Here is a 14,885-nt window from a genome sequence, read left to right on the forward strand (position 1 = left end):
ATACTCAAAATTCATACTTGCTTGATTACAATTAATTGGACTGCACGCTTTCGGTTGCCGCAATTGGTTGCTGCGCAATGGTTAGATATAACCGTAAGGATTTTTTTTATTTCTTGTGCGAATCATAATTGTTGTTTCAGGTCTACGTGAGCTGCGGTCTACCTAGCGTGTTTAACGGGTTCCGGCTTGAAAAGCAGGAGTAGGAACGGGGTGGTTTTAGTCAGTAAGAGTCTGACACTCCCTCCCGCCTCGCTTAAGGCGAGAGAAGTCATTGGATGATTTTCCCCACATAAAAAATTGCAACATAGGAGGGAATCCGAGTGAAATATTCAACGGCATACATGCTGTTTAATTGCAATTATTCCCTTGCAAAATTCACAATCATCATTACATGATATATTTCACATATTAATTGACTCTGCCACTTTGCCATATGTAGATAACGACTGCCACAATCGAGAGTAATCCACTCGTCATATCCGTAACACTTTCTCTATTACATCTTGTTTCTGTACCAATTAGTACGGATGTTAAAATCTCAATCGGATGGCCATAATAACTTATTGAAATTATGTAATTGATGCTGGATTATGTAAATATTTATGACATTAAGGTGTTCACAGTTTTTCAATATAGCAACTGGCCATAACTTATGCAAAGGTTCTTCTGACATACTCGTTATCTGAGATAAAGTTTAAAAGAATAAGGCAATGTAGCTAATGAACAAAAAGACAAAACCACCACGGTGGTGACTTCATATTCATGGCGCTGATCGCTTACCATCAGGTCATCTGTCTGCTCGTTTGCCTCGTACCTATCCCATAAAAAACATAGCTTGGTCTGGAGGAAACAATGCAGTTTGGACGAAATTGTTGCTCAATCTGAGCTATTTATTAAGACTTCTAAAATTTTAAGTTTAAATACTTTAGTTGGGTCGTTGAAGTTTTATGCCCATGCAGCGTCATGCTTGCTTTCAACCAACAAGTTTGTCACGAAAAAATTTACGACACATAAAAAAGTGTTTACAGTTTATTTAAATGTTTATTTAAATTTGATCACAATGTTCATTATTATGGTAATTTGATTACGTGTGTGTTTATTTTTACGTTTTTTTTTATATTTTTTCTTTCCCATATTCTGAGTCGTAAATAGCCCATTGAAAGATAGTTGTGGACTGAATGGTTGCTATCATTATTAGGTTACGGTTGTTGCGGTGACCGCTAGCTGTGCGGCGACCACATTTCTTGTTTTATTATAGCTGGGTACAAGCATTTCGGGTAACAAGTGGAGGTTCGGGTGAGTACTTGGTGGATGTGGGAGCGACTTTGAAGAAATATGGGAGGGATGATTGGTGATTGCAAAATTGTGCTTGTATGAGGATGTGCTTGTCTGAGCCTCATGATTTAAGAAAAAGAAAAACGCTGTTTATTAAAATAGCGATGTACAAGTTTAACTGTTTCTTAAGTACATAACCTTTCGTTTTCTTTAGAGTTAACTTATAATTTTGTAAGTTTTATCCTTGAATGGAATGACTTGAATGACTATAAAATATAGACGTCTACTTATAAATGGTTTAAAAAGACCGCAAGCTTGCCATTTTTTGTTTTTATAGTTCAAAGCTTAAGGAATTCTGCTGTCTCCATACTTAATTTTCGGAATCACTCTCATTCTATACTATGACCGCACCCTAACCGCGGTTTTCTGTTCAATTGTCCGGAACGGTTTAGTTCGTATAGCGAGTTAATACAAAGCATTGTTTATGTACTCCCATGTTTATGCACTTATGCATGAACGTTTTATTACGCTGGCTCTGAACATCAATAAAATGCTAATTTGTTTCTTTCTTCTGCATATAATAATGATTTATATGAAGATAGGTATAGAAAGCTTATTATACTTATTGCTTCGAAGGATTTTTGCTAATTTAGTATTCCTCACTTGGAATATGCACTTTGGAATGAGGAAATAATACTTCATTAAAGTATGATAAGAAACACCGTATTTTATTTATATTCTAATGTTGTTTCACAAATTAAATTGTTTTCCTTGAAAAAAAAAATCAAGCATTAAAAAAACATAGAACTTCACAAAGGCATTCAAGGCCTTTTTGAAGCTACTATATACGTATTTATCTACTATGGATATTTCAAGACTTGAATTTGTGTAAAATAAATCCGAATATTTTTTAATATTTTATAATATAATCTTTTTAAATATTTACTACTTACGTGAAATGAATAAAATATGATACTTATATTATAATTAGCCAGCTTTAAAAACGGTCACACGAATACACACCTAATTAAAGGCATATTTTACCACTTTGGTATTCTAATTTCTCTTTTAAGCGAATAAGAATTGTAAATATTTACCTTAAGCTTACGCAAATTTATTCATTTTACCTGTTTTTTTATTTTACTTTTAATCAACACTACAATAATTACGATGGCATTAATACTTGTGTGGAATTTGATACCTAATTAATAACTTTAATAGAAATGGGTACAGAGTGTAGGTAGTGGTAGTTTGATACCGGTTTTAGAACATAAAATATGTATGAAAATTAACACAGCGGGAGTCGTTGAGGTGTTAGGTTTTATTACTGTGATTTTAGGGTTATGCTGATACGTTGGAATTCCAAAGATGGCATCCAAAGAGAAGAAAGTTATTGTTTTAAAGAAATATTAAGGTTATCATTGTCATTAGCCTGAAAACTTTCACGGTTGCCATAATAGGGATGATGACAGGGTAAGAAAATTAAAAATCTATTTAGTCCGTCAGTTAGGTAACGAAAAAATATTAGACTCCTATATTTTTATTTTGTTGTATAAGTACTTAGATAAAACGAATCAAAGTTCAGGAATGGGAGCAAATGCGTAATTTTTAAGTATAAATCGTACCTAGAAGTGTTTGCACGTAATCAATATAATTATCTTCGAAAGTATTTGTTTCCTTAATATTTCAAAATACAAGCCGGACATTAAAATAATAACTAGTCATCTTCCCTATTCTTATGCTTAAAGGGTTTTAAACAGTTTTATTGAACTTGACTTGTTTGTTTCTTTTGGATAGGTAATTAGATTTTTTTCAATTCCGAACAGATCGATCTGATTTTTGGTACACATTCTTATTCTTGATGACCATACACATTAAAACCGGTACACATGAAAAAATATATTTAGGTAGTACTTGTCCATAATCTCCAAGCTTGTCTTAAAAGTAGGCCAGGCAAAAGCCATACACACCCAAATCAACTCCACACAACACTGCACTCAAATGCTCACCCACATGACAAGTAAAGTAACACAATAAATAATTAAACATATTAAATTACAGCCAAAGCCCCCGTTATTAAGATAATCGTTCAATTCATCAAGCAATGTCAGCTCTTACGTATAGAATTAAGCCTTAGGGAATAATTAAAGTCAAATGCTCAGACAATGTATAGGGAAGTTTGTACCGTTTATTTTTAGCCTTAGAGCTATATAATATTAAACAATACTATTTTTAATTTCAATGCACATGCAACGAAATATCGTATTATAAGACCACGCCTTTTATTCCCTGAAGGAGTTAGAAAAGTACATTTTTATATATAAAGAGTTGATGTGTATGTACATTTGGGTACAAGGTAACAACCACTTTTCACCAGCCACGACCTTCAAATGCTCCTTTTTAAAATGCCGACAACGCTCCTGTGACTCCTCTGGTGTTGCTGTCCATGAGGGGCGCTGATCGTTTAGGATCAGGTGACGCGCCTGCTCGTTTGTCTCCTATTCCATAAAAAAACTACGTACGTGCAGTCGTTCTTTACTATGTATTTGTGAGAGTTTTCAGAAAATGAATTCGGAATTACATACATATTGCATGTAATTCTTTGACAGGCCTAATAACCGAATCGGACATAAGCTGAAATTGGTGCAGTACTATCGTCGTATAAAACAATCTAGAGATTCATTGAGACTTATATCTATTAACTCAGATATATAGATATACATACCGAATGCATCGAATGAGTAAGTTGGAGGAGACGTATTAAAAGGAATACCTACTTTTCATGAATAATATACGAAACGTGTATACGAATAAACACTTCATATACAATGTGGTAATCGTACTATATCTCAGAATTCTTAGAAACCGATACGAATCAAAAACACTAGTACTTCGACTGACCCAGTAATCGACGCCGATGCCTTCATACTGTAGAGACGGTTGCACCAATATCGTTATAGATAAAAATCTAAGAAAGTCATCCAAGTACCTCGGGGCTTTAATATCAATTAACATTTGACATGTTCATTATTTTTTATATTATTAATGTTCCGGATGTGGCCCGTGGTGGGATCGACCATTTTGATTGCTTTTATTGAAATGGTAATATTATATCACTATTTTGAATTTAAGTTACGCTATGAAGTTTATAGTTATGTGTTCTTATTTAGTCAATATTGATGTTTAGAACATAAAAATGTTTTAAAATTGTGGACTGGTAAATTAATGAGAGAATTAATTTTCATTTTATTATTTTGTATTTTTAGGGTTATTTGCTTTGTTAGTCGTATAAGGTCGACTGAGCATGTGGTGTCAGTTCGATATCTAAGTCTATCGAAGATCGGTTATCTATCGATCTAGACCACTAGGGTGGTTTTAGTGAGGTAAAAATCCCACACTCCCTAGTCTTTTATCCCCAGAAAGCTAGGAGACTTTTGAAGGTCACCACCCGTCATCAAAAACTACGATCTATCGGATCGGTTAATGTTAACCTCACCTCTGCTTATCCCTTCGGGGAATAAGATGCGTGATGGTAAATTAAAGAGAAAATAAGTTTTTATTTAACAATTTTGTTTTGTTACATAATTATAGGTGTTATAGGTCAACTGAATATTTATAATACGTAGAATGGTAAATAAATAAAAATGTTATAGTTTTTAGCTGTGATGTTCAATGCTTTTAGCGAAATGGACTAGTTTTAGAGACTGGGAAAATATTTTGAAAAAAAAAATGGCGTGAAAAGCTTCAATAAAATATAACATAATACTTTTGCCGGTTAGGTAGTTTCAAATAGGGGTAAACTATGGTATACTAGTCAAGCATTAAAATACTTAAGTAGTAGTATCTTCATTTTGAAATTCTTAGTAGTGTCATTTGTAAGTGGACTGGTACGTTTGTAAACGCACCTACGTCACAAGAGAAAATACAAGTGTGAGGCCACGATTAAAAAAACTTTAATCAGAGAGTATTGTCACAGTCAAACAAGGAAAATCAACCTAAAGATCATACAAATAAATCATTGTGCAAGTCGCGATATATGTGTACGAGTATGTACCAGTATCCATCCACTTAGCCGCCAAATAGTCACCAATACAATACGAGAAACAAAAACGAACATTCCCACTAAGATACCAGAGAAGTTACCAGATTTCTCAACAAGTATTCCGAAGAAAAGTGTTTTCGCACTTACGTGTACCTATCTAGTGTAGGTAATAATTTATAGCTAGCAGAGTGCGAACTCAACTGACCGCTATCACGCGGTGAAAGTACCATAGATTGGTACTAACAGTTAAAATGTTGCTACTCCTACTTTCTCAGTGACTGGCACTGCATCCAATCAGATAAGGGACCTATAACTTCCATTAGTTATAGGTAACTGCAATTCATATTATAAAGACTTAAATTAATTGTCCATTTGGCAAGCGATTTAATTGAAAATGTTTAGGAGAAAGTATTTAGGTGGGTAAGTTTTACACTGTCTCGTTCATCAAGGGGTTACAAATACAACTGCTGTGCAAGGGGTCTCGGATTCGATACCTATTTTGGCAAAAATAAATATCTATTGGGGCTCTTTGAATTTGCCAGTAATGGTATTTTTTAAGGGGAAAATCATTTAATGACTTCTTACGCCTTGGTCGAGGCGGGAGGGAGTGTCAAACTCTTACTGACTAAAAACCACCCCGTTCCTATTCCTGCTTTTCGAGCCGGAGCCACGGTAAACCCGTTAAGTAGTCCGCAGCTCCGGTCAGTAATAGTACGGAGTCTAAAATATTGTTCGGGGTATGGTAATAAACTCATCCTTTATGACAATAAAGTTATAACATAACTAGTAAAAGGGACATTACATTGTATTTATGGATTAAAAGTCACGACATCACGTCTTGTCCACTACACTGTCGCATTATGTGCCGATATATCATCCAGATTCTGACGGCATTCTCTTTCGCGCGAAAAGGGCCGGCCGTTATACGCGTACAAATAAATAATTGATCCACCATCCAGTTTCACCAAGACGGTAACTAGAAGTACCAGGAGTGGTCCAGACCGGCGTGAGAAACATTCTGACGTGATTCGGTTACGGGATGAGCGATTTGGTTGCAAAAACCGCTTTATGATGTAACGATATTGTTGTTACACAAGTTTTAAATCTGAGACAAGTTGGTTTTGAAGGTTTGTGTGCGTCTGTCTGCGTGTTGAAATTTAACTAACAATGTAGGTAACTGAAATAAAAATGTATTCTTGAAATGAGAGTTTTGAACATTTTTAAAAACAACATAGTTAAATTAGTAGTAGAGGGTTGATATAATTTATTTCTTTAGGTATCGGTAAAATGGTTTGAATAGAAATTGAGGGGTGATTTGGTACAGGAATGGGGTGAATAGATGTTAAGACATTTTCCCAACATTTATTCACGTTTTTAACTCTGTGTTATTAATTAAAGTGTTAAAATCACCATTGTTGAAAACCACCAAAACGTGGCCATATTTAAAATGTCCCGAATTCATTAAAGTTTAGATAATCCGATAAAATAATAATCGTCATGGTAACATAATATAATTAGGTCATTAATAGAAATGAGATTTATCAAATTCATTATTTAATTTTTTTGAGTGCTACGTTTATATGGATACGACCTGGCCTGGTATTAGCTTTCTATTTATCAAAAGCACTGTAATCTTGTTGAATATGTAGGGGTTTAAAAGAAGCTTGATAAATAAATAAACTTAGAGATTAACACATAATATACAAAACGTATATTTCCATTATTTCAGCATTTTTCCATTTTCAGTTTTATATAGTAAATCATTCTAAATATGTGGTAGTAGTCATTTTTGTGCATGAAAATTGTTCATTAGCAATAAGTACAAAACTAAGTAGTATATTGAACATATCCACATTATTATTTAGCCTCCCTTATCAACATCAGTACTAATCAGCGCCATTAATTAGTACAATCTGGATAAATAAATAGCCGAAACACTAGGTATATATTTTAGTGCATAGGGAGTGTAGGGAGCAGGTCGTCATGATGGCGAAGTACGTGTGGTTGTTACTTGGGCTGGTGGTAGTCACACAGGCGTTGAGTGGTGAGTTGTACTGGAATCAGAGTCTTTAGCCAAATGGCATTTAGCGCATGTCTACTTGTAGAATAGAGAACTAAATTGTACAAGATTGACATAAATTTTGACACTTGTCAGTGTCATCCCCATACATTGAGTTTTCTACTCTCTCTGTCGACCAACGCTAAAGAGACATTTGGCTAGAGGCACAGGTCTTTAAGGCCTTTAGAGTCTCCTAACACAGGCATTATTTGCCTAAAAGGAGGCTTGAAATACTAATGTGTTGTATAAGCTGATTATTATTACTATTAAACTATTTCAAAAAGGCATGATGTAGATAGAATTGAAAGAAGAATTGAAGGTTTTCCAATATTCACCAAAACTATATTTAAAGTTATAAACGATGAGCTTATAAAAATCGGGGAATGTAGTAATATATTTACTGAAAAGTTTGAAGTCACAATACCATTTCTCGAATCAGAAATTTAACTCAAATTGAATTATGATTGACGATGAATCGTTGATTACCGAGCAACGAGGCAATCAAACTAGATTAAACTATTTATTAATGACAATAACAAAACTATACCTGTTCATTATCTCGTTCAAAAAGTTCTTAACCATAAAGTAACTCATTTACTTTCAGTGAAAAAGGCGAAAGCTGTGAAAGGTGAGGAAGACCTGCAATGGCCGTCTCAGTACACCCTGCAGGCGAAGAGGATGTCGCTGACAGACAACGTTATTGAAGACTACACCATCTGGTGAGAGAAAAAATAATAATGCTTATTGCCAATCCCTTATTTGGAATTGCAAAACTTAATTCTTTTTGTCCTTTCCATAATTGAACCACATGATATTCGGCGAAGCGCCACAGCTTTGTGCTAGATATCCCACTCACTCGAACGAAGCGCTTCGCTTCAAGATTCCTTGTGTGAACTGCTAAGGAGTGGAATTCTTTGCCGGGGTCTGTGTTTCCTATGGGTATAACCTGGGAGTCTTCAAGGCCCGAGTAAACAGGTTGCTTCCTAGACGTGCTCTATCGTAGACCGCATCATCGCTTACCACCAGGCGCGATAGTGGCCCAACGTCGACCCATCAAATATAATAAAATATATGTACCTGATTAATATTAATAGACTTTTGACACATACTAATTTTTTAACTTGATCTTAGGAGAACCTCCAAGCAATCGAGGATCGACTACAACAACGGTTACGTCAAATCTTTTGTGAAATCCAAGACCAAGGACTTCAGATACGGAGTCAAATTCGAGGTAAAACTATTTGAATAAATAAAAAACATTTTAAAAAACATTTCTTGTTTTTCCGACGACGACGATTCTGATATAAATAAAATGTTCGGTAAAATCTAATGTCAGCGTAAGTTATTGAATTTTGTTTTCCGCGTTGAACGATTTGTTAAGAGACAAAGCCCTTTAAATAAACAATATAAGAAAAATATCAATAAAACATTATTTTCATGGCAGATTCACCCAGAAGCAACCTTAGAACAAGATGTGGACAACGTGTGTAATGCTATGTCAGGAAGCAGGTACCGCCGCATGTCGCCTGAAACTATCCTGCCTGACGTGGATGGGTTCGAACCCGAAGGTGAGCAGAATAAAAAAAATAACTAAAACAGCAAGCCTTTTATACTCCTTGAGTTAAGTCCTAGTTGGTAACATAGAGAATTAAAAAAAATCTACTAACTAGCATATTGCAAGGTTTGGGACCGAAGTCAGTATCAGCTTTAAGAAGTAAAATGTCGAAAATTCTCGGTGGCTTCAAGTCTAAAATTATATGTAAAGCTCCGAAAATTTTAAAGCTAATTAATCTATACTATAATACTATACTAATATTATAAATCTGAAAAGTTTGTTTGTTTGTTTGAACGCGTTTATCTCCGGAACTACTAGCCCGATTTGATTAATTCTTTTTCTGTTGGATAGTCAATTTATTGAGGAAGGCTATAGGCTATAAAACATCACGCTATGACCAATAGAAGCCAAGCAGAGCGGGTGAAACCGCGCGGAAGTAGCTAGTACCTAATAAAAATGTAGCTCCACTAGACTTTAGCCATCATCAGGCATACAATAATACTAACCGTCGTAGATTTATCACTGTCATTTTTCCGGTACACAGTTGATGAGATCATGAATGACAAAGAGTGCACCAAGTTCGTGTATGACCATAAAGATGAGAACACTGACGTCAGGAGTACATTGTGGGCGACCTATGATGAGGCTGACGAAGCTTGGGTCCCTGTAAGGTAAGAACTTAGCAAAGTATCTTTACAAGTGAGTCTGTGTATTATTTTTTTTTATATAAAAATAAGTTGGGTTTTACTTCCTGACGCTATAACTCTAGAGACGCTATAATTCGTTGGAAAGGTCTCGGGCTCCAAGAGGTTTATAGCAAAGAATCTTTAGGAAATAATTAACATTGGTGGCGAAACGGAGTTTGCTAGTTTTTTTTATATAATTTTCATCCTTATTTATTGCGACAAAATCTAAGATGTATTAAATTTTGTAGCAGTTATTCCAAGCTGACTACAAAGGTCTTTAAGTTGTTCTAATTTTTTTTCACAGAAATTAAAATTGAGCTTAATTTAAAATTTTAAAGGGATATATATTCTTGTAATCTTTATTTGCAGATACGAGGTTCTGGAATTCAACTCCTGGTTGGGATCTAAGGACAAACACGAAATCTGGGACTTCTACGACTACAGCAAGGACTTCTCTTTCCGCAGTGTCTTTGACACTGAAGACTGTAAGTATGAGTACCTAACATATTTTATTTAAAAGAAAAATAAAATCCACAAAATATCAAAGAAATCTCCCGAATATATGAAACAATAGATGAATTTCGTATACATATTTAAGAAAAAGAAATGTCTTGAGACTCCAAGCATTATCAAGTTAAGTGACAATATTCATGTAACATCTATGTTATTAATTCTAACTACATAATATAACTGTACGATATCTAAACTGGTTCTTTTCTTCACAGATGGCTGTTCTAGCCCAGAAGAACACACGCTGGACAGTGAGGGTGTCACCAAGAGACTGTTATTCCTTGACTCTGAAAACGGTGAACACGTTGACCATGCTTTTAAATCGTAAGTTAATTTGTTAATAACATTTAATATTAACAGTAGTTTTTATTCACATGCAGCTAGTCTCAATACACCAATACAGTCATGGAACAATAATTTGTAGATCTTATTTTGAAATGAAACAAAAATTTCACACAAATTAATTCAATGTTCTTATTATAATTATGTTTGTAGATTCATCGGAACTCATGACAGGAAATATGATGCTGATGAGCATGCCATGAGGAAGAACATCTTCAAAAAGAGTATGAGGTAAGTTTCTTATATATTTAACGTTGTGGAATATAATAAGGTGAATTTAGAATAATAGTAGAATTTTATTGATTTGCAACAACACATGAGAGTTAAGCAACATTCAGGAGACTGCTTACCTATAATATGTATAAGAATTACTTTTAATACTTGATCCTATTCACAGGCAAGTCATCCAACACAACCGTCAAAACAAGGGTTACAAGCTGGCCATCAACCAGTTTGCTGACAAGACTCCCGAAGAGATGACCAGGTACATGGGTCTGCTGAAACGTCCTGAAGGCAAATCTGGAAACGTACCCTTCCCATACACTGAAGAAAAACTGAACGAACTCTCTGAAGATGTACCCAAAGAGTACGACACGAGGCTTCTCGGTCTTGTCTCTCACGTCAAAAGTAAGTGTTATTGTGTTGAGACCTAAAATCTTTTTCCTTACCTCTGTCAATATATTGTAATTTCGAATAGGTTTTTATGAAAAACATTCAAAATTTATAGGTACATAGGTACATAGGTTTCTTCTGCATCCCATCATCAGTTTGATATCGACATCAGTAATTTATTATCAATGCCTATTATCGTCAGAAATTTTTAACATTAGGAATTCATTTAAAAATGAGTACGACATCTCTCTAGGTGGTTTCGGGATATTTGTGAACGTATAGGTTGCTAATAGTTCTATAAACCAAGTTAATTATTTTTCACAGACCAAGAAGACTGTGGTTCCTGCTGGACTTTCGGAACGACTGCTGCAGTTGAAGGTGCTTTGGCACGTATCAACGGTGGCAAGCTCATGGCACTCGCCAACCAAGCTCTTGTAGACTGTGTTTGGGCGTACGTACACATCTTTTGGCAAATAATTAGCTATTGACTTACACAATATTTCATCATCATCTATATTAGCCTAATTTTTTCTATTGCTGAACCTTTCCAATACCACACCTCGTTTCTAGATCTACACACATGTTTTTTAATTTTCACCGAAGATAGATAATTGTCCCACCATAGAGCAAAGGCCTTCCTAAGCTCCTTCCACTCCTCTATGTGTAAAGCTTTTGCGGCGATGAACTCGACATCTATCATTGGAAGTGATAATAAACATTTCTTTAGGCCATACGTAAATAAATATCCTCATTCGTATCTTTGTTTAATAACGAGAACAAACAAAATATCTAGTTACCAGAAAATTCCTTTACGAAATAATTGTAGCAACACGATATTTTTGAAAATATCCCTACATTTTCTACCGCGCACGAGTGCCTAGCTGTCTCCTATGTCCTAATGTTTAACAAGTATGCATAATGTACAGATTCGGTGCCGCGGGCTGTGACGGCGGTACTGACAACGCGGCCTACGAGTGGATGATGGAGTACGGTCTGCCGACTGAAGCAGAATATGGTCCATACACTAACAAGGTACATATGATAGTAAATACAGAAGAATTGTCGTTTTTCTACGTAGTATTTAATATATTTTATATTAGGGAAAAAAGAAAGGTGTTTCTTCTATACTGTTTTAAATATCTCTAGGTTGTCTATCTATACCACTAATTGCAACCTAATAATTTAACCCCCATCCTAGGTATTAGATATTATGCAATGTAATGCTGGTTAAGACCTATATGGAGTTAGAGTAAATTCTAAATGGTTTTATAAGAGTAAAATGTTCTAATTATCACGAAATTATATATTAATATTTTCGGGGCACATAGTTATGTCGTATTCCGTATGCAGTGTAACTTCTATGATTTTCTTTTCGAACTACCGGCCTTATGTATTTAGTTGGATGACAATGGTTGCTTTATTATAATTTTATTGTATTAAAAACTTCAATCACAATAATGGAATACAGCTATTGGCAAATAGATGTTTAAAATGTATGGTTCTTTACCAACATATAATAGAAATATTGTGAGTGTTTAGAGTCTAACTAGTCTAAGTTATTACCGTAAGTCTGAACTTTAGACTTACTGTAATGCCTATTAATGGTAACAAATTGAACATTTCCTACTTTTCGAAGCTGAAATATTTACCTACTTCAAATATATTTTCTTTTGCAACAGGATGGAGAATGCAACATCATAAACATGACAAGAACTTTCCCGATCAAAGGATACGTGGATGTTACACCTTTGAGCGTTGGAGCTCTGAAGGTAAGACTGAATAACTACTAAAAATTAAAACAGTAATAATTTTAAAAGGTTTTCATTTTGTAAAACCTTTTTTCTATGAGGATATGTTCTACTAGTTGTGCCCACGACTTTGTCCGTGTTGAATAGTGACTTTGGATAGTTTTCTCGCGGTCTACTTCTTAGTAGGTGATAGTGTAATAATATATTGCCTATAATAATATGTTGGCCCGACCTGTTAGTAATACTTATTTGCAAAATTTTAAGTAAATCAATGAAGTACTTTTTGTGTTTTTTTGGACATACATACAGATGAACATTCTAATAAATATTATATTGTTGATTTCGATATCGATTGCAGATCATGCCCCAAGTATTATTAATTATTATTAAAAAATCAATGCACAGTTTCAATTTTCCTACAAATTTATTATATGTATCTACATAGATTTCCTTCAGATAGAGTAAGAAGGTACTATTAGCCTGATTACTTATCTCTCCTCTAATGTTCCTTTTTTCTAATTAATTTCCTTGTGGAGCCCGTCGACGTTAAATAGCCGTCTTCCAGTATCATTGAGCTTAATTAATTACTTTCAGAATATACTCCATTTTCATAGTATATTCTAGACATTGTATTTATTCCAGGCTATGCAATAATAAATTAATCTGCATGTTTTTTACTGTCTCAGTGTTCAAGCGGTTGGTCTTTTCTTCTTTGAAAGGGCTGGAAATATTTAATGTAAAATTTATGTATACATATATGACTACTATATACCTAATAAGGGATTAAATTTTGATGATAATATGGTCGCTAGCCTGACAGCCAAAAAATCCGATACACTACAGGGCATAGTCAGAAAAAGTATTATAATATATTTTATAGGTATGGTGCTTGATGTTGACCAACTGTATGTATTTTAAGAAAAATATTTTATGAAGATCTGTATTTTAGGTCGCTCTAGTCAACCACGGTCCTCTGTCCGTGTCAGTACACGTCACCGATACCTTCTCCAAATACTCTTCTGGAATATTCTACGATACTGAATGGTAAGTCCTTTTATTTGTCATCCTTACAGTGGCCATCATTGTCAATAGAAGTGGCAGTAGACTGCTGGAGTATAGACCTCGTCTACATAAGAGGGATTTGTCATTACCGCCACGTTTGACGTGCGGGTCGGAAACTGCAGTTTAAAAAGTTCAACTTGGTTTATTTAAGAGAACTGTAGTGTGTAGTAGCTTAGCCAGCTCTTATGGAAATAATAGTAGTGATCTATTTAAATCTGTCGTCACTGATTTAATTTGACTGCATACATAACATACTATCTACATCGTATTTTATTCACAAAACCTCACATTCAATGAACTGCATTTTCGCAAATGAAAAAAACCATCGTTTCTCTTTGAAAAACAAAGCTAATATAATCTCTAATTTTCTTTACGCAGCAACCAGCTCCATCTGAACCACGAGGTGACGTTAGTCGGTTACGGCGAACGTGATGGTGATACCTTCTGGATCCTGAAGAACTCCTGGGGTCCTCAATGGGGTATCGGAGGCTACATGTACATCTCTGCCAGGGACAACATCTGTGGTGTTGCCACTGAACCTACCTACGTTGTCTTCTAAGACTATAATTCTCTGTCTTTATCTTCTTCTCACTTCTCTGACTGACTTGACTGCGCTGGCGAAACAATGGATCTGACTTGTAAATGTTATTTTATTTAGCAAATAATTTTCAATAAGCACGTGGAATTTTTATTTAGTTTTGTAAGTAATAAATTGATTGAATAATTTCTGTGTTTTACTCTTATTCTGTTTTACATGATTCGTAGAAACTGCTAGATAAATAAAAATCTAGATACGACTATAATAATAAAGAAAATATTAAATCATCAAAGGAGTTAGTCAGAAATCAAATTTTATAAAAACTTTTCTAGGAAACTTTTCTAGAAAATTACTTTTTTCTATTTATCAAGTAACATTTCACAACGTCTTCAGTCCTTCTATCTAGAAATCCTCTTTCATATCAACAATCTCTTTACATAAAGTAGCAAAATAATA

At 34.5% G+C, this 14,885-nt stretch overlaps 1 protein-coding gene across 1 annotated transcript; it reads left to right on the plus strand.

Annotated features, from left to right (window-relative positions):
• Window positions 1–7,200: 7,200 nt before the first annotated feature.
• LOC118267144 (pro-cathepsin H) lies at window positions 7,201–14,616 on the plus strand. Its single transcript, XM_035580955.2, has 14 exons — window positions 7,201–7,361; window positions 7,981–8,095; window positions 8,508–8,607; window positions 8,821–8,944; window positions 9,476–9,602; window positions 9,987–10,102; window positions 10,343–10,451; window positions 10,623–10,700; window positions 10,867–11,096; window positions 11,406–11,532; window positions 12,008–12,113; window positions 12,761–12,850; window positions 13,779–13,873; window positions 14,270–14,616. The coding sequence occupies exons 1-14, from the start codon at window positions 7,301–7,303 to the stop codon at window positions 14,448–14,450; spliced, it is 1,659 nt and encodes a 552-aa protein (XP_035436848.2). The 5' UTR covers window positions 7,201–7,300; the 3' UTR covers window positions 14,451–14,616.
• The last annotated feature ends 269 nt before the right edge of the window (window positions 14,617–14,885 follow it).

The sequence above is a fragment of the Spodoptera frugiperda genome, chromosome 23 (genome assembly GCF_023101765.2).
Source record: "Spodoptera frugiperda isolate SF20-4 chromosome 23, AGI-APGP_CSIRO_Sfru_2.0, whole genome shotgun sequence".
Lineage (NCBI taxonomy): Eukaryota > Metazoa > Arthropoda > Insecta > Lepidoptera > Noctuidae > Spodoptera > Spodoptera frugiperda.